Genomic DNA, 26158 nt, shown 5'->3' with positions numbered 1-26158 from the left:
AATGTGACATAGGCGTTAGACAATCGTGGTTCCAAACCGACCTACCATTCGGTATGGCCCCCACCACTGCCTTCAATGACAGATTTTGGATATGGGAAATGCACTTTCCCTTTGTTCCAAGTCCCCCACACACAAAATACACACACATCTACATAGAGGTGAAATGGTCAACAAATAGTGAGGTTAAAGTTTGTTTTTATGACCTTCAAAATGAAAAAAGTGGAATCACTCTTAAGATAACACTTAGTTTTTTCAAACTCCATAAAGAAGTAGTAGAGATGCCTTGTCTGCTACAATGGGCCACTTAAACAAGGTAAAAAGATCACATTGGCATTTTAAGATAAAATAAAGTAAAAAAGTAAAATAAAAACAATAAAATAAAAACAACAAAATAAAGAGAACCCATTACAAACTAACAAGTGAAAGGATCATGTGGCTTTCTAAAACAATAAGAAAGCGATAAAATCATTAAATTAAGTTTTACTAGAATTATAAGGGGTGAAGCATTGTTCGGGAATGTCTTTATTATTAAGCGACTGATTTTCCTCCTTGCAAAGAAACAAACCAAAAATACTACAAGAAATTTCAAAATTTGCAAGATTTTTGAACTAAATTCTCACATATTTCATCGGTTTCTTTTTCCTTTACCATGGTTTATATATATAGAATTTACTAGAATTATGCAAGGTGAAGCTTCACTCTAGCATTCTAAAAGACTAGAATGCAAGATAAGTCAAGCCATTTGAAGATGTGAAATGTGATGAGAAATAAAAAGATTCATTTAATATTTTAAAACATAAATAACATTTAAGGTAAGTCCCAATCATCACTAAAATCATTGAAAGTATACCTAACTCAACTCTCCTCTAATGCTTCTTTTAGAAAGCCAAAAATATGAAAGTGCTAAAGTCATTAAGGTTGAGTTTAACTCAAATTGGTGGTCAAAAAAGGATTGCCTCAGCGTAGCTTTGAGCCGGTTGAAAATCGAAACTAACCAGTTGTAAATCATGGTAAAAGGGAAGAAAACGGTGAAATATGTGAGAAAATAGCTCAAAAGTCTTGCAAATTTATGCTAGTATTTTCGGTTCGCTTCTTTTTGATAAGGAGGAAATTCGATCGACGGCCGCTTAATAAAAGAGACTTTTTCGAATATTGATTAGAATTAATTTATAGAATACAAGAAAAGTTAAGCCATGTGAGGCTATAAAATAAAACGTGAAATAAAAAAAACTCATCAATATGTGTGTGTATCTATAGAATATAGTAGAATTATGCAAGGTGAAACTTCACTTTAACATTATAAAACAGCAGAATGCAAGAAAAATCAAGACATGTCAAGATGTGAAACGAAGGGTGAAATAAAAAGATCCATGTACTATTTTAAAGATGACATAACATTTAAGGTATCTCTTAATCATCATTGAAAACATTGAAAGTATGCTTAACCAAACACTCATCTAAGGCTTCTTTTAGAAAGCCAAAAAGTAGATTTAAGAAAAGGTAGGTTTAATAAGAGTAAAATTCAAAAGAACATTTTTGTGAAATGTTCTTTTAGGATGTCTTAATTGAAAAGATTCTTTTACAAATCAAAATATTACATTATTTCACATCATATGATCAAAATTCTATGAATGTACTTCTAATTCTTTGTTTTTTAAGCCTTTTTTAAGCAGTCCAAATAAACAAATAGAAAAAGAAGAAGCTAAGAGAGCTTTAAATGAAGTTGTCAAATTACAATGATGAGAAGATCTATTTACAATTTAAAAAGAAGATATAATGTTTACAATACTTTCTTATTTAAACTAAGAGTGTGAGCCCCTCCCAGACTCACACTTTGTTCACATCGAGCTCACACCAAATTTGGTGAGGTGCACATACCTCCCGAGTTCACTCTTACTTCATACCTAGTTCAAATGACGATCGGACGGCCCGGATTGCACCCGTCTCGCTACGCCTAATGTGGGCCATTGATCCCACCTCGCTAGGGAGGTGTCAATTAGTGGAGAGAGAGAGAGAGAGAGACAGAGGAGAAGATCGATCACATCCCGCCACTTAAACGTCACAATGCGAATCTGACAAAAGTGCCGTAGTTCAAGCAGCACTCGCCATTCCCCTCAACAGGAACAGCCCCCTCACAACCGTGTGGAGCGTCAGTTCTTAAAGCTCATATCAAGATCGTCGCAGCTTTGAGAGACGGAAGCGAGAAATGGGACGATCACAAGGCCACGATAGCCTTAAGGAGAGAAAAAGCAAGCTGCATTCCATCGACTCGGACAAATTGCAGCAGATATCATCGGAACACACAGGTATTCGAATTTTTCTTCAGCAAAACAACTGGTTGCCGGAATGATGATGGGATTGCGATGCTAATAGCTAGAACTTGAGAAAACACAAAGGTCAGTTAAGCGCCAACTCATGCTAGTAATGTGCCACATCATTAAGAGAATGACCTGTGGGAAAATGCTACAAATGTGTCACTTAAGTTAAAAATGTGTCACATTAGCATAAAAAGCTAATATATTGTCACGTGCACATGGCTATGTGTGTCACGTGGACATGCTTTATCGATTTCTAGAGCTAATATCCCTAGATAGGAGTTTCTAGAATCCTAGGAGGATTAATACCGAAGCCTCTTCATCGCAGGACTTGCAATGTCCGGGAGAGTCCATCAAATTAGGTTCTTCAGTTTTGGAACCCTATTGCAGAAATGGTTTGTACAAGCGTTTTGATAGATATTATTACACTACGCTGGGCATTTGACATGACGAGCATGTAGGGCTAGGTTAGAAGAACATGTTGGTCTAGTCTGTTCGTCAAATGACAAGTGCGCATATTTGCACAATTACCAGACTTGCACAATTTACCTCAAAAAGTCCTATAAAAGGAGCAGCATACCCGGCGCCAGAATTCATCCAGTGTTTTGCTCCAACCACGCAAATCTGCCCAGCGTTTTTAGTTAGCAGCAGATGAGCCGAGTGCTTTCAGTTTTTAGCCCTTCCTCTTGCCGAATATAGCCCGGATCTGCTAACACTAGCCTCTCCACTGCAGCCCGGTACTTCGGCAGCCCATTTGAGCCTCTTCTCGACCATTCCGTCACCACTCGAGTGCTCCTATTGTTGCCCATTGTCTATTCCATCAAGATCTACGTTTTCAACCTTGCTTTGTATGATAATTCTGCTGCGTTTTGCGTGCAAGATCTGCATTTTTGCAGTAAGCTTTCAGCCCTTGATTCCTCTCACATCGGGAGCACAAATCAGCCCCAGATCTTCCCCTTGGTGGCCATCAGCAACTCCTCATTGAGACGGATCTAAAGGTGCATCAAATCAGTCCAAAGGTGCTTCATTTTGAAGAGTTACCGTGGCGACATTCCCCATTCGAGTCAGTAGAGTCCGCATTGAGGTATTGCACGTGTACATTCCATTTACGCAACCAAATACCACATTGGAACGGGTGTGGGGGCGGTCCTTGAGAGGGTGGGTTTGGACCCATCGGATGTCATTCTCCGTTTCTCTCTCTCTCTCTCTCTCTACCCGTCTCTACCTCTCTCTCTCTCCGATTCTCTTTCTTTAGCGAAATCCATCATTCATACTAAGAAGCATTCATTGATGCAAGGAAAGAAGTAAAGGTCTATGGAAGTGTAAAACCTAGATCTTTGCCATTTCAATTCTGCTGTGCACGACATTAGTATCAGGGCTTTAAAGATTTTGCACTAATTCACTAATCTTTGAATTTTTTCTTTCTCTATAGTGTTTAAGTGTGTGTTGTAGCATTTCGCCCAAGGATGCTTCTCTCACTTAGGAATTGCAGGACCTACCATTGCGAGTAGAACCGTGCCCCCTGAGCATAGTAAATGCAAACACTGTATACCGGGGGTGATAGTTGTGCTGCACCTGCGAGAGGGTAGTTGACTTGGTGTGCGCACTTGACCACCTCGACATAAAGAAATCCTAGTATGGATATTTGCAATCGTAAATTCTTCGACATGAAAGATCGCATTATTGAAGATATGCATTGGAAACATGATGTTGATTGCGAGTATTAGGATATGACGACAAAGGAAGGCGCCATCTAGATCAGCCTATTAGCTTTGGAGTCTTGGCATTGTTTGAACAACCATCTCTCCAATCTGCTTGGAGAATTCCATCATTCTAGAAGCCGTTACATCATCATCGATCTGTACACTTCTTTGGCAGCACATCAGGTCCTCATCATTTGCATCTTCTTAGCAATCGGTGGCCATCAATTCGGAGCCAAAAGGTTCCAATCCGTGGCAACCACCACAGGAGTTCGCAGGCATCATGAGCCCACATTCGCAGCTACATCCGTTGCAGACAAGGATAAATCTAGAGTTTTCAGGATACGTCAAACTAAGGAGCCTCTATCTTTGAGGAGTTATTTGGCGGTTTCATGAGGCATCATTCAGAGGACTTGCCATTTCTAAAGGACATATGTAAGGTGTAGCGGAAGTGAATGTTGCTCTGCTCAAGATGAGTGCTCCGAACTGTGCTCAAGGGTCCTTTTACTTACAGAAGAGAGAGCCTTCCGTTCCTTTAGTGGGAGAGTGCAATGATCACAAACAAAGTGAATGCTACTGTGAATGAAGGTGTTCACAGAGAGAGAGAGAGAGAGAGAGAGAGAGAGAGAGAGAGAGAGAGAGGATACGACACCAGACGGTTCTCAAACCCTCTTCCAAGGGCCCCCCTCTCTATGGCGAGAGAGGTCTATGCTATTGATTGCACAAATTTGGTACAATAGGACAGGTTGAAATCTGAAAACACTAGGGCTGAAAAACTGAAATCTGCAATCTTGCGACTTTCTGCCGAATACTGACGCTGTGTTGGCAAGGATGGTGACGACAATGACTCGACGACGATGCACTAAAAACGCAGATGCTGAGGACAGCGGGCTGAATCTGAAAACGTTGGCTGATCTGACGGTATGGCGAGGATCTGTTGCGGGTAGGTGAGATCTGCGAGGCTAAGGGCTGAATCTGCGGTGTCCAAGTGCTGGAAACTGAAAACGCTGATGTGTTGGGGCTGATCTGACACCGGAAACTGCAAAACGCTAGGTTAGGTCTGCAATTGAAAAACGCCAGGTAAAATCTGCTGTTGATGAAAAACGCTAGGTTGAATCTACCGCTGAAAAGGCTATGGAAAGGAATCCCAAAAATGTTGTCAGTTTCGTGGCTGAAAACGCTAGGCCTTTTGTCGGTCTTGCCGAGAAGGTGCACTGCAAGTTGCCGGAACTTCTTCTGCCTCTTCTGTCAAAAAGTGCTAACGCTATGTTTCTTTTATAGTAGCTTAGCAAATTTGCCCTACTCACTTTTCCAACGAAGTTACTTATTAAATAATAAGTGAAAAATGAGTAAATAGGGAAAATGGGATCTATGCACTGTAAAATGCTCATGATGGGTACTGAATGTCATGCTGATGATCATGCTGTGCGCAACCAGAGGATATGTAACTACTCTTAAGTGCCTGGACATGCACGGCCTGCGCACAGGCTCATAAAGGTGCCATAACACTTCCTAAGCTGACCTGAACCCTAGACCTGAAGTAGCTCGTCCACATGCACATAAGGTTAGATGTGCATGTGACATCCCCTCCTTTTCAACGTGAGGTATTGGTACCGAGCTGCATGGCTTCCTTGTAGTCTGCCAACAATTTTGGGTAATCTTTGAAAAACTCTTCATCGATCCACACTGCCTCATGGATTGCTCGATCCTTGAACTTCCAAGAGTAATGTCTGACTTGCTTCCTTTTTGAGCCATGACGAACCGATGGAACAACACTTACTCCGGCTCCATGACTGCAACTTTATCGATGATCTCGGGCTCTTCTTCTTCGGAAATGTCCTTCGGAGGTGTTCTTTGAAACACTTTCAACCAAGAAACATGGAAAACGTTGTGCATTGACCATGAGTTAGGCAATTGCAATTTCATAGAAACCTCATTGATCTTTTTAATGACAAGAAATGGACCATACATTCTGAAAGACAACTCAGGACACTTTTTTTCGACTTGCTTAAGACGTTGCTTCATGATTCTTAAATAAACCCAATCCCCTTTCTTGATAGAAATATCCTGATGATGCTTGTTAGCCTGTCGTGAGTAAGACTCCTGAGCCTTGCTTATCCAAAGCTTCACACTCTCAAAAATCTTATCCAACGATTGACTTTCAGCATTGGCATCAGGCATTTGACTGACCGAGCGAGTCAAAAGTGATTGGACCGGACGGCCAAAAGCTCTCTCATACAGAGTTTTACCAATGACAGAGGAATAAGAGTCATTCAAAATTGCTTGAACCAAAGGGAGATAGAGCTCCCAATGAGACTGCCGATCATGTATATATGACTTCAAAACATCAAAAGCCAAATGATAGTAAATTTCTGTTTGACCAATCTGACTGTGGATGAAAAGCCGATGAAAAATTCAACTTAGTGCCAAAATTTTCAAAGAGTGCACGCCAAAAATTGGACGTGAACTTAACATCCCTATCTGAAACAATTGACTTTGGCAAACCACAGAGGGGGTACCAATGCTTATGAGCAACCGTGCTACATCTTGTGCGGTGACTGTGGCCTTACAAGGAATCAACATGCAAAACTTGCTGAAATGGTCAACAATTGTCAAACATTGAGTGTTTCTTGAATGCAAACTAGGTGGAAGGTAAGTCACAAAATCCATAGAAATATCCAAAAAAGTTCATCGAGAATAGGTAGCAGAAGCAAGAGGCCTTGCTGCTTGTCCCGAGGAGCTTTTACTTTTTGACAAATGATGCACTGTGTGACATAACGAAACACATCCTTTCGCATTTTAGGCCAATAAAAGAATCTTTCTATTTTTCCCAGAGTGATGTTCATTCCCCTGTGTCGACCCGTGAGAACGTCATGAGCATCGTGCAATATGGCTGTCCTGAGAGAGGGCAACACACATAGACGGTGACGAAAATACAACAAACCTTCACGAATGAGATAATTGCTGGGTCCTTGGGAAGCAAGAGCCTACAACCATTGCTTACCAAACTCGGAGTTTGCATATTGATTCTTCATGCTGTCGAAAGAAAAACTCTGAATAGAAACTATGGATCTTGACTCAAGAGCCAGGATCTGTCCTTTGTGACTTAACGCATCTGCAACAAGGTTAGCTTTACCAGGCACATACTCGATCAAACCTCCAAATTGCTCAAAAAATTGTGACCACCGTGCTTGGCGATTACTCCAATGTGCACTAGGAATTGTCTGGAGCCACTTGAGGGCTTGGTGATCTGTGCAAACTGTGAACTCTCTACCATACAGAAAATGCTTCCAATGCTTGGGAGAGTGAATGACAGACAAAAGTTCTTTGTCATAAACTGAATAGTTCTTTTCTGCACTATTTAGCTTCTACCTAAGGAATGCAACTGGACGGCCATGCTGCTGAAGCACAGCCATATGGCGACATTGCTCGCATCCGTCGTCAAAGGGGTCATCCCAAGAGGCAAGGATGAGACATGGTGCTTCTGTCACCGCAACCTTGAGAGCTGCGAAAGCCTCAATGGCTGCTTCGGGCAAATCCACGCGCTGTCGGCAAGTCTTGACCCCTTTCAAAACATTTGTCATGGATGCGGCAATGCGTGCAAAATTCTCTATGTGCGAACTATATGCTTGACATAAAGCAAGAAAAGAACGCACACTATATGCAATTTTGGGCAAATCCCAATTACGTACGTGTTCCACCTTCTCGGGATCTAGCTTGACGTCTTCTGTAGAAATGATATAACCCAAATAAGTAACTTCAGTGAGAAAAAACTCAAATTTCTTAGTTGCAATGTACAACTGACACGGCTCTCACTAAATATTGGACTCTCAAGGATGTGGCATCCTTGAGAGGCTTCCAAGTGGCAAGCACATTGACCTGCTGGGCCGGTGCAGCAGTTCACATTTAGTCACTTAGAATTTTTGCAGGTGCCCCCATAGCACAATGCCCGCGATGCTCAAAACACAAAAATGATCAAGCATTGCCTATTAAACAAATGCAGGATTTGAACACGGGCGTGCACATTTAGAGGCTATTGCTCTACCACTAGCATAACACACTGGGCTGATGCCTTACCCTGTTCAAACGATCACAATGTTTAAAAAGGGGGGGGGGGGGGGGGGCGGGGTTAACCCATTTGGAATTGAGCCGATTGTCGATGGGCGGGATTCCCTGCCACGTCGGCGGAGAGTCCGAAATCTAGGACATACCCAACTCACACTTATCCAAACGGGTTAGAATTCTTTCTACATCCTTTTCATGTTGTGCCCACGATGCAGAAAAAAATGAGAATATCATCAAGAAAGATGAACACACACACGCCAACCATATCTGTCACGTGACACATCCCAACCCTATGTGTCCGTGGACAAGCTACACCACAACAGGGTTCAGTCAGTCCGATCAGTTTAGAATAGCAGTGATCTGGCACTTTTGTGAGTCTATTCGTAGACCGTGCATGCCCAGTCACTTAGCATAGATGCATATCCTCCGGTTGCACACAGCATGATCATCGGAATTCCCATCAGAATCCATTAGCATCAGTTAGGGGAATTTTCCAGTGCATTTAGCCTATTTTCCTATTTATTGGTTATTTTCACTTATTATTTTTAAGTGACTTTCCAACAAAAGTAGGTAGGGCAATTTTGCTAAGTTAATAAATAAGCAAACCAAAGTTCGCACTTTCTGGTAGAAGAGGCAGCAGGAGCTTCGCGCTCAACAGGCAACTTCTCAGCAGTTAAACACCCCCCCCCCCCCCCCCCCCCCCCCCCCCCCCCCCCCCCCCCCCCCCCCCCCCCCCCCTTCCAAGCACCCCCAGGGTTTGGAGTTCATCCTCGCCGGGCCAGATCTCCATCCACTAGCGTTTCCAGACCAGCCATCGCCATCCCAAGTTCCCCACTTGCCTGGCGTTTCATTCTCTTGCAAACATCGCCATCATTACCTCTAAGCTGGCGTTTTTGCCCCTTCAGCGTTTTTGTGTCAGCAAACACTAACGCTAGGCTGCTGCCCTTGCAGAGTTTTTCAGCCTCGGACAGGCCTGCTGTCCCAGCGTTTCCAGCAGGTACAATAGCCCTAAAAACGCAGCCTGCTAGTCCAAGTCTGCAGCGTTTTTACCATCAGCTAAGGCCCTGACCAAGCCCTCATTTTCAGCCATGAAAACTGTGGCAAAACAGTAGTTTTCAGCCTCAAAACAATCCAAAGAATCCAGCATCTAGAAGATCACAGTTTTCAGCCACGAAGTCGCCGTCGTCTTCACCGTCGTCGTCATCGGCATAGTCCAACTTGCATCTGTCCATTGCATACGCATTGTACACCTTTGTGCAATCAAAGTAGACCACTCTCACCGACGAGAGTGGGGCCTTCGGAGGAGAGTTTTACAAACCTCTCGGTGTCGTATCTCTTCTCTCTCTTTCTCTCAGTCTCGTTCACTTGCACGCACAATATCCACTCACTTTGTTTGTGACCACAACACTCTACAGACGGAAAGCCCTCTCTTTCCCTAAGAACTAAAAGGAACCTTGAGCAATAAAGATCACTAATCTTGAGAAAATACAACATTCATTCCGCTGCACCTAACATTGGTATCAGAGCTTTGGAAGTGTTCTGCATTACTCAAGGAAGGAACCACAAGAACCACAAGAATTTTTTTTGCTTGTTGCGATCGCACGAACCCAAGTTTACTTGGGCGTGGCGATTCCTAATCGTGTTTTGTTGAAGAGTGACAGGAATCCCAAGAAAGAAGGGCTTGTCCAGCCTCCCCTTGTGTCTCTTTTCACTCATTGAGAGCGGACCGTGCACTTAGCGGCCGGCCAATCGACGTGAGGTGGGAAAAAGCAACCTTGGTGTGAGCGCAAGGCCGCAAGGGGTGCGCCCCGCAGAAAAGGGTAGAACTCGGGTGAAGAAAAGATCCTTCTCCAACGCGATTTGCAAGCGAAAGAAACCCTCAAGAACCTCAAGAACCTCAAGATCTCAAGACCCAAGTTCCTCGTGAACTTAAGAACCAAAGATCTTAGTGCATGGTCGCCACCCGAAGCGGCATGGATACTTCGCATTCAGGTGATGAGCATGAGAGAGGCGACGAAGGATTCTCTCCACCAGGAGATTTTTCCAACCCTCCCCCTTTGCCATCTACGCCACGAGTTGTCCTCACTCCTATGGAGATGATGGTCAAGTCAATGTTGGACATGATGGCACAACAACAGGAAACGAATCGAGTTGCCTTGGCACAACTCGCAAGCAAAGTAGATGAACAAGTAGCAAAGGACCGTGCACAAGCAGCCAAGGACCGCGAGCGCGATGAAAGAAACGACAGACTTGCTGCACAACAAGAAGAAAATCGACTTGCTCAGGAACGTGCGCGCCTTGCTCAGGAACGTGAGCGCATTGCTCTTGCCGCAAAACAAGAAGAATAGCGACTTGCTCTCGAACGCGAGCGCGCTGAACGAAAAGAACGCAAAGTAGAAAAGGAGGCCGAGCGTGAAGCTCAAAGGGAGCTTCGCAATCAAGAATTTATAGCCCAAATCCTAGCCTCGAAGACCGAACCACCCAAAGATCGTGGGTGCAGTAAGTATGACGGTAAGGTGCAGCGGAATGAATGTTGTATTTTCTCAAGATTAGTGATCTTTATTGCTCAAGGTTCCTTTTAGTTCTTAGGGAAAGAAAGAGCTTTCCGTCTTATGGAGAGTGCTATGATCACGAACAAAGTGAGTGGATATTGTGCGTGCAAGTGAATGAGACTGAGAGAAGGAGAGAGAAGAGATACGACACCGAGAGGTTGTAAAACCCTCCTCCGAAGGCCCCACTCTTGTCGGCGAGAGTGGTCTACTTGATTGCACAACGGTGTGCAATGCGAATGCAATGGACAGATGCAATGGAAATATGCCGATGACGACGACGGTGATGACTTCGGCGACTTGGGCTGAAATCTGAGACAAGCTCAAGGCGCGGTTTATGCCACCTCAATATCTCGCACGATTGAAGGACGATTGACGCTCTCTCAAGCAAAATGGTATGCCGGTCATGTCTTTTTCTAATCGTGTTTTGCAACTTGGCACTCAATTACGCAAATCGGATGCGAAGCGCAAGGAGGCATTTCTTTACGGATTGGACGAGTATATCAAGTATGATGTCGAGATACTCGATCCAATCGATCTCAACAAAGCGGTAGCAATTGCTCTCGCCCACGAGATGAAGCACAACAAAGGAAAGCCTAAGGAGAACAAAACTTCCACAAGTACCTCGCAGACTTCTCAGAACCCGCAGAATGGTAAGAACGGTAAGAATGATAACTCTTCTAACCAATCTTCCAATAGTCTCTCATCAAAGAATTCTTCCAATGAATCTAAGGGTAAGGCTAACACAATTGCTAAACCTAAGCTTACTCCAGATGAAAAAGTAGCACAAGGAATTGTAGGAGGATACATCACTTTGGAAGAACAAAGCACGTATTCTAAAGAAGGTCGTTGTTTTCATTGTCACATTAAGGGTCACATAAAACATAAGCTTGAATCGAATGAATCTAAAGAACCCACAACACCCACTACATCTGTCAATGCAATGAATGATAACACGATTGTGCCCAATGCTTCTCAGAATCTCAGGACCTTCCCATTGATGATTCTCTCATTAAATGTTATGGTCGTACGTCGGGGCACCGTTTTGTCATATTGTTTGACCTAGGTAGTATGCATGATGTGATCAGCCCCTCTTGTTGAGAGAGCCCGCCTCGAAGTTAGTCCGAGATCTCCTATCGAGGTCTCTGGCTTTCGTCCTGGTATGGATGCTCTCATCACAAAGGAGTGCCTTGATGTGTTGTTTGCAATTCAACAGATTGCCTTCACTAGACGATTTGTTGTTTCTCCTCTCTCAGGATGTGATATGATTCTAGGCATGAAATGGTTTCGTGAACTGAACCCTCTCATTGATTGGGAGGCTAACACTTTAATTATCAATGCCAAAAGTGATTCTCCTACTGTCTTTCATGGAGAGGACATTGTTCCTTCTCCATCTCTCATTGCTAATATGCAGGACAAGGTTGAACGGATTCGAGATAAGGAGACTCTGTTGTAGCCTGGCGGGGACCACTCTTGTCGCGACAACGGACCACGCAGTTGCTACATCGCAGTTAGGTACTTGGGTTGTTGACAATGGTGCCACCACTCACCAATAGTCTTGGTTTAGCTCTCTTTGGGAGACTCACGGGCAGACCGTCACTATGGGTGATAACCATGAGATTCCAGTGTTTTGACACAGGCCAGGTTACCCTCTTTGGTTCTACCTCAGACCCTAAGTTTAGTTCAATGGAGGTGCTTTACGTTCCGGACATGGCCTTCAACCTCCTGTCTGTGTCAAGTTTGGACTCTCAACGAGCTGACATACACTTTGGGAGTGGCATTGTGACCATTTCTCATTCTACGACAGGGACTATCCTTGCACGCTGTGAGTGCGACGGTTCCCTATATGGCCTCACTGCTCTTTTGTCTTGGACCACGAATTCTTCTTCTCTATGGCATGCACGATTTGGACATCTATGCTATCAGCAGCTTCAGCAGGCTGCTAGGACCTCTATGGTGGAGGGTTTACAAGCAATACGCTCCTCATCAGGCGTATGCGAGGCTTGCCAAATGGGCAAGCAACACAGGGTTGCCTTTTCGAAGCAGGCATCCAACAGAGCTTCGGCACCACTCACACTGGTTCACATTGATCTATGTGGCCCAATGAGCGCTCCTTCATTTTTTGGCTCACAATTTTTGCTTGTGCTTGTGGATGATTTCAGCAGGTACACTTGGGCTTCGTTCTTAAAGCTCAAGTCGGAGGCTTTCAGTTTCATTCGAAATTGGAAGACGATGGTTGAAAAGGAGAAAGACTTGCACGTCAAATTTATTCGCTCAGACAGAGGGGGTGAGTTCACCTCGAAGGACTTTGCACAATGGTGCAAGTCTGAGGGCATCCAATGCCAGCTGACAGTATACTCCTTACACTCCTTCCCAGAACGGAGTTGTTGAGCGAAAGAATCGGACTATCATGGAGATGGCTTGTGCGATGCTTGCGCATGCTTCTTTGCCCCGGGTTCACTGGGCAGAGGCATGCAACACGATGGTTTACATCCAAAACCGTTCTGCTATCCATGCTTTACAGGACATGACTCGCTATCAAGCTTACTACGGGCGCAAGCCCTCGGTCTCACACTTTCCAGTTTTTGGGTGTGCGGCCTTTGTCCATGTGCCAAAAGAGAAGCGACAGAAGTCAGATTTCAAGGCGAAGAAGCTCATCTTCCTGGGCTATTCACAAGTGTGATGGATACCGGCTTTATGATCTTGACACAAAGACCACCACAGTAAGCCGTGATGTGACTTTCATTGAGTTTTTCAGCACTCGTGTAGCAGAGGGGGCAACATCCAAGCCTATACCTTCCCTACCTCCTTCTCGTCCACCTTCTACACCTGATCCTACCCCTATCCCTGTTCTTGTTCTTGTACCCTCTACTGTGCAGCCAATTATTTCACCCGATCATGCCATGTCAGATTTCGATTTTGATATGGATGATGGTTCTCCTTCAGTGGAGGCGGTCCCACCTCGCAAGGAGAAGTTAGTACCTGGTTGGCTCTACTCTACGGTCTCTTCCTCTGGAGTCACGAAGTTACCAGACCCGCTAGACCTTGGACAACCTCGACGTTCTGTACGCCTCAAGCAGAGGCAAGTTTATGATGGCGCAGAGTTCGTGAACTTTGCACTCATGTTTCAGATTCAGGCTTCAACAGTTGAGCCTTCCTCGGTGGAGGAAACACTCCAGCATGATTGTTGGAAGCGTGCCATGCTGACAGAGATGGATGCTATCGAGCGGAATAAAGCCTGAACTTTGGTTCCCAGGCCCAACAAGCGGAAGGTGGTTTCTACGAAATGGATTTTCAAGACAAAGGACAAGGCCAATGGTTCCCTCGGCAAACACAAGGCGAGAATTGTTGCTCGGGGTTTCACACAGAGACTAGGCGTGGACTTTGATGAGACCTTTGCTCCCACTGCTCGCATAACTACCATACGCACAATGTTTTCTCTCGCAGCCAACTTTGGTTGGCCTATCTTCCAGATGGATGTCAAAAGTGCGTTTCTAAATGGAGATTTGGATAAAGAAGTTTATGTGGAGCAACCTCTTGGGTTTCGTATACCAGGCAAGGAGGATTGGGTCTATCAGTTGTGGAAAGCAATTGTATGGACTGAAGCAGGCAGGACGAGAGTGGTACCTCACACTTGACAGGTTTCTCGTGAAGCTGGGTTATGACGTACCTCATCAGATTCCAACTGTTATGTTGTCTCTGATGGCTCTTTGGTTGCGATAGTGATTGTTTATGTGGACGATCTCATTTCCACAGGCTCATGGACTAGCAGGATCAAGTCGATCATGAAAGCTATGGAGACACGTTTCGAGATGACTGATCTCGGGCTTCTTCACTATTTTCTTGGATTCAAGATCTTTCAGACACCAGACGACATCTTCTTTTTTCAGCGGAAGTATGCGAAGGCTATCTTGGAGAGATTCCAGATGTTAGACTGCAAACCGATTGACACTCCTCTTGAGCCCGGAGAGAACATATCGCTTCATGATCCTTTCCCACGGATTGATTTGGAGCAGGACAGAAATGTTGTGGGCTGCCTCCTATGGCTGACTTATTCCCGACCAGACATCGGTTACACAGTTTCGTCCTCAGTTCCTTCAACACCCGACCTCATCAGCGACATTGGTAGTGTGCCCATCGTACTTTGCGGTACATCAACGGCACCTTGGACCATGGTGTGTTCTATGGTCGTTCCAAGGGTTGCACCTTACTTGGTTGGTGCGATTCAGATTGGGTAGGAAATCCAGATACTCGGTGCTCTACTACATGAGTAGTTTTCACACTCGGCTCGGGACCCATTTCATGGAGCAGTAAGCGGCAACCCACTGTTGCGCTATCTTCCACAGAGGCGGAGTACAGAGAAGCTTGCTATGCTGCTTGTGAGGCCATATGGCTACGAAGATTACTGGGAGAGTTATGTTTTCCCTAGATTGCTATGACTCGTCTTTTGTGCGACAATTAGAGTTGCATTGCTATTGCCAAGAACCCTATCTTTGACGCTTGGACAAAGCACATTGAGGTGCAGTACCACTATGTTCGGGAGCGGGTTTTGGCTAGAGATTTTCATTTGGAGTATGTTCCTACAGCGGACAATGCAGCAGACATCTTCACGAAGGCTGTACCTCAGTGGACCTTGGCTTCTCACCTTCGACTCATCTGTGTTGTCTCAGCATCCGGTGCTGAGAGGGGGTGTTAGAGTTACACCACCATTGCTTCGCCATTTTGTACGGCTAGTGATTGTCCTGGGTTGGCCACCCATGCTGCATCATGTAGATTGCATGGGCGGACACTTTTAGCACGTGTCCGGCCGGTCATTTTCTGAGCCTGGCTGGGTGCACACATTTTTAGCCAATTTTTGGGCTTTTATGTTTTTTGCACCATTTACACATTTTGCCCTACCTCAACCTAAGATTCTATAAGTAGAAGAATGCTTAGGGTCTTGTAGTCATCGAGATTGTGTATTGAGAGCATCATTTGCAGTTTTCTCTCTCATTTTGTAACAGATTGGTCTCATAGGTCATTTTGGCCTTTTGAAGACGTTAATATAACATTTCATTTCATTTCTCTCTCTCCCTCCAGGGTTTTCGACACGTGTGGCTCACACCCTCTCCGTTGCTCACTCTCACAACACCCCCCACTCTGTGGTCTGATTGAGAGAATGAGAGGCTATCGGAGGGCTGTAAAAAGCCTGCATGCTGCCATACATATGAAATCCTCATTGTCATACATAGGCGCTCCCATGCAGCTAGCTCAGCCCCGTGAGCAGTACCATGACTGCCTCCAATCCTATCCGAGGGATTCTCCAACATGTTGAAGTCCCCCCCAATGCACCACTGCTATGCATGAAGAAGAGGCTTCACAATATGCGACGAAAAAACTCAACCCGTGCACTCGCATGGTTGGGTGCATAAATGTTCAAGAAGCCCAGAAGGTTTCCTTGAACTTGCATGGTGACCGGTTTTAGGTGCAGCGGAATTGCAATGGTGAAGATCTAGTTTTACTCCACAAAATCCTTTCTTTTTGTCCTTGCATTATTGATTACTTTGTGCTTGAATGATGGTTCCTTTTACTTTCCCTTGGAGAGAGGGGTTGAGAGAATGCAATAGATGTGTAGAGGGAGAGAGGAGAGAGAAGAGGAGAGCAACACCCGATGGGGTCCCAACCAACCCTCTCAAGGGCTCCCCACACCGTTGCTAATGTGGTATTTGCTTTAGATTGCGTAAGTGGAATGTACACACAATGCCATACCTCAAGTGCAGACTCTACTGACTCGAATGATGAGAATCACCTCGGTAGCTCCTCAAGACGAGGCCTTAGGCACCTCCGGGGCTGATTTGATGCACCTTTGGATCCTTCTCCACGTGGGATTGCGGATGGCCACCAAGGTTTGCAGCCTGTGGCATTAGGCAATATCACTGTGAACTTGGCCAACGGCTAGATGTCTGCACCAAATCAGTGATCCTAAGGTCCCCTATGTGATGGGAGAACTCAAGGGTTTGAGAGTGGAGCCAGCCATGTGTCGAATCCAAGGTCCAATCCTGCTGGTCCCAACCACACAATGGAAAAGAGTATTCCACTGTAGAGTGTAAAGTATCTATGCCACGTGTTGCAAGCAACAAGACATATTTAAAAGCAAGCTCCCTCTAGGTCAGCATGGGGGTCACCGTGGAACCAAGTGAAGGCGTAGCTGAAGAAATCCCACCGTCTGTTGATGTTGAAACTGGAGAGGCCCCATTGGGATAACCCCAAATGCGGAGGTCTCAACCAGGAGGGGAGGTCAAAGGAAAGGCTGCCTCTCTTGAGCCAGCCCGCTTGCAACAAAAGAGCTGCCCAAGGAGTGGCATGCCGCAGGAATTCGCTCGGACCCAATAGCAGGAGGAGAGAGAGGGGGAGCTGAAGGTGGCGAGGGAGAGACGGCGAGGGGGGGAAGGGAAATGTCATGCGTGGGAAAGCAAGAGGGGGATGGGGGTGGACTAGAGGAGGCTTTTGGGGGGGTGGGGGGAGGGGGAGGGTGTAGGACGGGTCCTCCTGCCCAGAAGAAGTGGAGGGTGAGGGGTCTTAGGCAGTCTCGTGCTGTGGAGGCTTGAATCGGTTTCCTGTGGGGACCCACTCTTGGCGAGGAAATATGGCACGACCACTCGAGCGAGGTGCCTGGCCCTGCTGATAGCGGCCCCAAACTTGCTGTCATCCCTCCTCAGTTTGGCTATTTGTCGCTGCTGGAGCTAGCTCTCTGGGGGCCTTCGAAGCCTTGGTAGGGGGAACCTTGACACTCGAAGAGGGGCCCGCCTTGGGGGCATGTGGTTGTGGAGCTGATTGAGGTCTCCTGTGTGGACAGGCCTTGGCAAGATGGCCGATCTCTTTGCAAATGAAACACTGGTCTGGGAGGCCCAAATGCTCCACATTCTGTCTGATCCACAACCACTGCTCACCCGAGGTAGTAAAACCATCTTCGGGAATGTGTGCGCGTCCCGAACAAGAACCCGCCTAGAGGGTAACCCTGTGGCCTTGACCACAACTGAAGCTGAAGTGGGTGGGTTCTCGAAGACCATCCCAATCATGGAACTGATCCTGGAAAGTAGGGGGAGGTACTCCTGTCTCAAACTTGGAAAGCAAATTGAGATAGGCACATTTGAAGCCGGGTCGAGGCCATGATGCTACTGTCTGAAGTAAGCTCGGCCAAATGCTGAAAGGGCTCATCGAAATCACTTTGGTTGCGATCCCTGGAGACTCAAACTCTATCACGTCTCGAACCTCACCTTTGCCGGGCCGTGTGCCAACGATCTTGCAGATGACCGAGGTGGCTTGAAGACGTTCCGCCTCGGCCATCAGGCTCACGTGCTCTTTTGACGAAAGAGCAAGTCGAAGGGTCCGCTCGGTGGTGTTGGACGAGGGGGCTTTAATAGAGTTCCTCTAAGGTGAAGCAGGGGCCGCGATTCTGTGTCTGTTGCTGAAAAAGAAGGCAAGGATGATGTGGAAGGCTACCAATAGGCTGAAATCAGCCCGCAGGGAGCTCAAGTGGGAAGGGGCTGTGAGGCAGGACCGAGGAAACTTGAAGCAGGGTTCGGGGTGGGTGGGTTGCGTGAGGAGGAGGTAGCACGAGCAGCGGGAGGGGGAGAAGGGGGGGGGGGGAGGGCTACAAACAAGGAAGGTCAAGGGGAGGGTGCGCGATGGCGAGGGTCAACAGCAGTGAGCGTCCGCATCTTCGTCTTCCAAGTAATTTTCCCTACAAACCATTTTAGGAGAAAGGCGAGTAGTGTTTATACTGTAGGTTAGCATACATGTATTGGTGTAGAAACTTAAAATTACACAAGATGCCCAGTGATTACACCTACTAGGTGCATCTTTTTGTCAAATTAAGTATCAACCTTGCTGTAAGGACTCAAGGATACTCGATTTCACTCCTTTTGTCTCTAAATAGAGCATGGGGACTTCATTTTGAATCCATTCTATTCTTTTTAGTGTCTGCTTGTGCTGTTAATATGCCTCTGAGAAATTTTAAACACAAAATGGACACGAGTAAAAATTATTAGAAACTTTATAATGAATAGCACGTATTGAATAGGGCAGGATCCTTCTAATTTTTCAAGTTTTGTCTTTCATTTTTTGTAAACTTGTAGTATGCCATGGACTATATTGGGAGGGTTCAAATCAAATCCCTCATCTTGTAAAAAGTTTTTACGTTCACAATAATTAGTTAACTGCTTCGTTCTAGGAGCAAGATCATTCTTAGTGCAACCTAAAGCTTTTTGAAAAATGTATGATTACAACGTATAGTTATCACTTCTAGTAGCAACATCATTTACTAATACATTTCTATGCTCTCTAAAGAACAAGGGCAAACAGTTTTAGTAGTTTCTTTTGTTGTAGTTTTTGGAGATTTCTATAATATACTAAATAACTTAGCTACTTTTATGGGTAGACATGAGTGGGTGTAGTTGCCCTTGTCATTTGTGGTGGTCATGTACACCTTCCCTCGCTTATGCGATCTTAGGTTCCTTTTAACGGTGAGGATTGCATCTTGATTCACACGAGTGATTGACTTGTAACTCTTTGATGAATGTCCTGTGATATATTTAGACAATGTTAAAGATCGAAAACTAACACCTTTCATATTGGGAGATACATGAGGGAATTATCAGGTTAACTTAGGTTTTTCTCTTTTTTGAATGATTTTTTGTCACTCATGCTAGTTAATTTTTTGTTTTTGTGTGCAACTCAAGTTTTTTGTCCCCTACCATGTTTGAGTGTGTGTAGATCAGAAAAAATCAGAGAGTCTATGGCTTGCTTCAACACCAAGCAAAAGATGGGGGGAGCTTTTCTTTCTATTCTATACTCCATTTTGGCTTATTTTGTGCCTTGGCATTGTTGTACCATTCCATTTATATGAGGTATGTTTCATGCTAGGAATAGATTGTTCTTGCTTTTTATAGACCTTAGATTAAGTTGAGTACTTGTTGGAGTAGTCTTTGTCCATGCATGTGTGGTAGTTGGTTTTTGGATTGGTCAGTATCATACCTAATATATGATTTGCTCATTTTGCATTTAGATCTATTCCTTGTTACTTCAACACCACTCATTGCAGCAATTTTACCAATTTATGAATGGATGCACCGCATGGGGCTATAAGCCAGCTTCTCATCTCCGAAGCGCCATACTTTTGTGATGTGAGGTGTGTTGTGCAGAAGTCTCGTGCTGAACTCTTTAGCTGCTCTAACCCTATCGGTCACAACCCGACACCTCCCACTGCCTAATAACAATCTCTCATTGCTTTTGACAAGGGAAGCAAAATTTGGGGCACCTCTATAGCTTAGCCTCCTTGCCGTTTGGAAAACACACTCTCAAAACATAAAACCTCAGCCAAACACACAAGGTGGTCTCCTTTCTCCCAACTCAAGCCTCGCCTTTTGGAAATTACAAGCACCCGCTAACCCAAAACACTTATGGGACGAATTGTGAAGCTTGGGCTTGGAATTTCGAGGACACTCCAACCAAGCCAACAAAGAGAAACACCAAAAACACCATTTTCTCAGCCAAAAACCATCCACTTCCAAAAACCTTCAAGAACAACAAAAAACTCCAATCTCTCTTATCGAATCATCTAGCCTCGTCTCCTATGAGACAGTCGTAGCTCTAATTTGTTTTGCAGAAAATCCCCTCAATTCTCCACCAACACACATCTATGAGAGCTCCAACACTCTCATACACAACCCTACATACAAATTTGAAGAGAGGAGACCCTAATTTACTCCCTCACACACCCCAAAATATGAAGGAAGGAAGGTTGGACTACATAGGAGCACCACATAGAAGCTTTGATCTTCTCCTTAATAATGCATAAAAGTGTTGAGTTTTGAACTAAGCAAGCGCCCCGCCCCCCCCCTCCCCCCCCCTCCCTCCACCAACTTGATTGTCATGGCACTGTGAGATGCCACTCATTTTCCATGACTTTTGTCCCATTTTTATCTTTTTTTAGATAGTGTTACCGCTCTGTCTAACAATTTTAAACCCTAAAATGACCTTTTGAGAGCCAAAAAATCTAATATAGGTGAGGAAAGTCCCAAATCATATTTCAGCTCCAAAGGCGGAACCCCATATACGTACACTTTCAATGGCCTTTAATGCATTTTTGACGGGTCTGCACGCCAGTTTCTACATTAAGTCCATCATTGCACATGACAAACTTTCTAGGCGAGATGCCAACTTGGCCACATTGGACATCACTTATTTACATCAAAGAAACCTTTTTTACATGTTTTAAAGCATCCCAAGAAAAAAGGCGTTGCATCTAAGGAACCAACTCCCAAAAAGCATGTACATAGGCGACCGCTGTCAAAGAATGCACGAAGTTATGTACAATATGTATGTGGATAGTGCAATGCATAGTATGTACATTGCGCCATCCATATACCATGCATAAATGTAAGTTGATAAGCTTTTAAAAAAATTTGGTTCAATTTTTGCGTCCTCAAAAAGGCTTGACACTGTTTGACCCTTCCCTAGATAGAGGTGCCTCCAATTAGTGTGCAAGAGCCTCCACAATGACGTCTGTAGGCTTGCTCTTCTTCGGATGAGATACCACCTGCTTTTGTTGAGCCCCATAGGGTTCCTGGGGATACTATTGTACATTCATGCAATTCCGATAGAGATGATGTTCCTCTTGCTGTGCTCATGACATGGTATGAGAGCTTTGATCGCTAAGAAATGTATATGTTCGAAATTTTGAGAGACTCATGTTGAAGACCAAGAAGTAATCTTGGGCAATTATAGGTTATTTTTATGGACATTTTGGGGGATCACATCTCTATGATGATCAGCTTTGTACATTTATCTTGAGGCTTTGTCCTTAAGATGTTTATTTTATTATGAGAGAGAGAGAGAGAGAGAGAGAGAGAGAGAGATGTTATATTAACGTCTTCAAAAGGCCAGAGTGACCTATGAGACCAGAAAGTTACAATGTGGTGGATCTGATACAAAGTCAGAGTAACAAGATGACAAAATGACAAAATGAAAACATAAAATACTATGGAATCCTGAACTGCTAGGTGTGAACTAAGTAGCTAAACAGCTAGCTGGGATAGCTAGATCACAGGAGATCCAGCATTGGTCGCTGGTGGATCTCATCAATCTCCTCCATGGTCAGTAGTTTGATCGGGCGTCGTGCATGTCGAGCCAAAGTGATCCGAATCCTCTGATGCAGCCTCCGTCGATGCTGTGTAGTCCTCCGCAATCGTGGGCGTCTGGGTCTCCCCAGCTCAATCGCTCGGTCGATCAATGTGCCTCTGGTGTGAGGCGACGAGCTCTGCTGTGGTAGTAACTCCTCTCGGTGTCCAGTGGCAGCTCTAAAGAAGTTTGTGATTCCTGTTCGATGGTGGCTCCAATATCTCCTGGGAATAGATTAGGGAGTCAAGGCTGTTATGTTGTTGTGATGCTGGGTGTAAAGGCCCTTCACCTCAAGTATAAACTCACACAGGGTGTGAACACACCCTTTACCCTAAAGCATATAAAATTTATTTTTTGATTCCTTGTGTGCTATCGAAACAGTACACACTATCTTTGCGTTCGTCCTCTCTCTCACGCTAGTTCTTCTGTGCTGTACGCTGCTCTACAACGCTCCAACACCCTGCAACCCCTGGTGCTCTATCAAATTGGTAACAGAGCCTTCGTGTTCCACTCACTTCCACGCACACAGCAGCCAGAAAAATCAAAATGCTGCATGCACAAGTTGTTTGCAGAGCTGAGGCAGCCCGAATCTTTTCACTCAGGACAAGGCAAACCTCAATTCACTTGTGAATTAAGAGCCCTCGTGCTGTTCTTGCACAATAGCAAAATCTGAGTCAAAAATTGCAGATTGGGTGCATAGAAGCTTCGAAAATTTTGGGGCTTTTCATGCATCAGTGAAGTTTCACTCAGCTGAGTCGATTTCATTGACATTGTGCACGTACGAACCTGAGAAATTTGGGGCTTTTGCAAACTTTGTCAAAATTTTTCTGGATATCCCCGTATTTTTCTCTTGGGATTATGTATTAATGCGATTGGGAAAGTGTTGTCAGTGATATTTTGGGGCTTTTGCTGAAATTATGGATTTCAGCAAAATTGATGCGAAAAGTTCTGGGGCTTTTGCTGAAATTTATGGATTTTGGCAAAACTGATATGTGTAGTACACTTTGGGGATATTATTGAAGCAAATTTTGTGTTGTAAACTGCGTATTTACCTCCTATTTGTGAGAATTTGGAGAAATTGCAGAGATTCTTTGATGTTTTGCGTATCAGAAATTGATACGAACTTTTATGTATGCATTACATGTGTTGGGTAACTCTCATCGAGTTAATATATTGCTGAATATTCATGTTGCAACTGTTCTAGAGATCATTAGTAGATCTGGGATTATTGCAAATGTATTTATGGTAATATTACTGAAGTCGGATCACTCGACAGTGATGCATGCGTGTTATGTATGCTGAAATTTCAGCTACTTTGCTGAAAATCATCACATTTACTGCTGTATATGCATTTGGGGCGTACTGGTGGTGATCCTTGCTCTTAATCTTCCTGAGAAATTGGAATGCATTTGGATGAATATTCAGCTGGTTATTTACTGTCATAAATTGCAGCATTTGTACCTTAAGTGCATTGCTAAAATATGGCTACTAATGTTTCTGATAGCAGTGACACTAAATCCCTTCTTGAAATCAAGAGGTTTGATGGTACAAGCTTTGATCTGTGTAAGGACAAAATGCAAGCCATTTTGTTTCTCAAGGACTGCGATGATGCGCTCTTGGAAACTAAGCCTGCAACCATGCCGGATAAGGATTGGGCTAGACTCAACAAGAAGGCCATTGCAAACATCAAAATGGTTGTGTTTGATGATGTACTTAGAGACATTTATCGTCTTGATATGGCTTATGCTATATAGAATAAGCTAAAGGATACTTATGAAAATACAACTCCTGTGAATCAAGTGCACTTTATGCGTAAACTTGTGAACATGGAGTTGGATGCTAAGCCAGCATCTGAGCATTTGAGTTCTTTCACGGGATTTTGAGTTAGTTGTAGGTTTCAAGTCTGCCAGCTTTGATGATAAATTGAAGGCTATTTTCTTGTTGATGACTTTACCCGATATCTGGGAATCTTTGGTTGTTTCACTTAGCAACAACTTTGCTTTAACCTTTGATGGTGTTCGGGACTCTATCCTGAATGAAGAAATGAGGAGGAAGTCTAGTGGTGAAAGCAATGGCTCAGCTTATCAAGTTAGAGGCAGATCTGAAAAGAGGGGGAATGCAACAAGTAAAGGTAAAAGTAGAAGTAGAAGCAAGGGCAAACAAAGGATGTTACTTGCTATCAATATGGACGTAAAGGGTACAAAAAGGCTGATTGCCGATACTACAAGAAGAAAGAGCAAAAAAGAAAGACACAACAGGGAAAGAAAACAAAGGATGACAAGAAAGATGATGACAACTCTTCCTCAAAAGAAGTGGCAAAAGCAAATGTCGCATCTAGTGTGGTCGTTGAAGAGCTTCCTGACACTGAAGAAGTGCTTGTTGTGCAGCTTCATGCTTTAATGGAGATGTTATGGCAACAATAGGTAATATGCACATCACTTAAAGGGAAGTGATTGATGCTTTACTTTCAGCTCATGATGGGCTGTCCCAATCTTGGATAGTGGACAACGAGTCCTCTTTTTACATTACTCCCTCTTTGGAGTCGTTTTCTTTCTATGCTAAAGGTTGCCTAGGCAAGGTTTACTTAGGCAACAACCATGCATGTGAAATAGAGGGTGCGGGCACCATTCACTTGGCTCTTGAAAACTGCCAAGAGCTGGTTTTGCAAGACGTGAGATATGTCCTTGGCATAAAGAAAAGTTTGTTATTTGTGGGGCAGCTAGATGCTAAACGTTATTTCACTACTTTTGGTGGTGGGTCTTGGCAAGTACAGAAGGGTTCTTTGCTGATTGTAAAAGGCAGCAAGAAGGTTACTTTATACTATTTGTATCGTGAAGCATTACCTAGCAAGTTTTTGGTTGTAGCTAAAGTCCATTCTCAAATAGAGCTTTGGCACAAAAGACTTGGCTGTATGAGCTAGAAAATTCTTCAGGTTCTCTTCTCTTTAGGGAGATTTGATGTAAAAGGCCCTGGTCTCGACTTTTGTAATGATTGTATTTATAGAAAACATGTGAAGTCTTCTTATTACTTTGGGGTCGCTAAGAAGTCTAATGCTCTTGATTTAGTACACTCTGATGTACGCACTATGCCTGTTAATTCACATTGGGTGCATGGTATTTTGCTACTTTCATTGATGATTTCAGTAAAAAGTCATGGGTGTATGTATTAAAGAGCAAAACTGAAGTGTTGAATGCTTTGAAATGGTTTCATGCTTTTGTTACCATCCATATTGGTTAAATTGAAAGCAATCAGAACGGATAATGGGGGAGAGTATCTCTCTAATGAGTTCAATAAGTTTTGTGGATGTATGACATTAAGAGGGAATTGACAGTTCCTGATAAGCCTGCATCAAATGGCGTAGTTGAATGATATAATCGCACAATTTGTGAGAGAGTCTGAAACCGGTCTGTTAACTTCAAAAAGGACGGTAGACTTTACTTCAAACCTTGATTTAGCTTTCACCCATTATTAGTCGTCTATTCTACCTGTGCTATAATGACACAAGAGAGGGGAATGGGATACAGATGCTAACTGCATCTGTATGCGAGTCAGACACTAGATTGGCCCCTAAATAGGCGTCCCTTTCGGTATTTCTTTATACTTTGAGAGGGTAAATTTACAAAGTAGAGTCCTGGGAATCCTTTGTCTATATCCAACTAGATACCACTTGATTTGGCCAAATTTCGGCAGCATAACAGCCCAAAAACTTGCGCGAAACCAATTCCCCTACCGGAACTCACTTCCACTGGCATAAACCCTCTGATTCCAACTCAAAAAGAGCAATTACAGCTCGCTGGAATTTCTGGTTTTTCACTTGTTTTGAGCCCCAACACTTCCCAGAAGTGTTCTCTGACAATTGGGCACTGTTCCCAATGTATCTGGCATCCATACGGCTGCAAAACAGTAAATTTCAGACCGTTGTATTTTCTGGTTAGGACCTGTTTTTGACCTAATTTCAGCTGTCAACTGTCCTTGCACTGTTCCCAATGCCTTGGACTACGTGCCCCTTGATTCTGGCATGATTCCGAGCACAAAACAGTCCCAAAACAGCCCAAAATCAGCAATAAAACAGTGCTGATTTTTTGTGTGTTTACTTGAAAGGTTATCACCCTCTCGTTTTCCTGCTTTGGAGTAGCAGTTAGCTACTCCTATTCCTGTTCAGGGAGGCTCTTGCCTCAGCAATAGAGCATCAAACCACAAGACTGTACATGGTCAATCTGATGAGCCCACTAGAGGGGCATAACCATAAAGAATAGGGGAGAGAGAGAGCAGTGAGAGGTGTGCAGGTCATGACATCCTGCACCTCACTGTACATAGAGGGTAAGCCAACACTCCATTGAAGCTCTCCCACCTGTGACAACACTCAAAA

At 44.3% G+C, this 26158-nt stretch overlaps 1 protein-coding gene across 1 annotated transcript in view; it reads left to right on the top strand.

Annotated features, from left to right (window-relative positions):
• Positions 1–1876: 1876 nt before the first annotated feature.
• CPI1 (cyclopropyl isomerase) overlaps positions 1877–26158 on the top strand; it is a 77247-nt gene continuing 52965 nt past the window's right edge. Inside the window, exons 1-2 of the mRNA XM_086495647.1 lie at positions 1877–2306; positions 19384–19517. Of these exons, the coding sequence (XP_086351773.1) occupies positions 2207–2306; positions 19384–19517 (234 nt within the window). The 5' untranslated portion in view covers positions 1877–2206. The remainder of the gene's footprint in view (positions 2307–19383; positions 19518–26158) is intronic.

The sequence above is a fragment of the Adiantum capillus-veneris genome, chromosome 22 (genome assembly GCF_014529385.1).
Source record: "Adiantum capillus-veneris isolate H3 chromosome 22, ASM1452938v2, whole genome shotgun sequence".
NCBI classification, from domain to species: domain Eukaryota; kingdom Viridiplantae; phylum Streptophyta; class Polypodiopsida; order Polypodiales; family Pteridaceae; genus Adiantum; species Adiantum capillus-veneris.
This window is presented reverse-complemented; position numbering and strand designations above follow the sequence as displayed.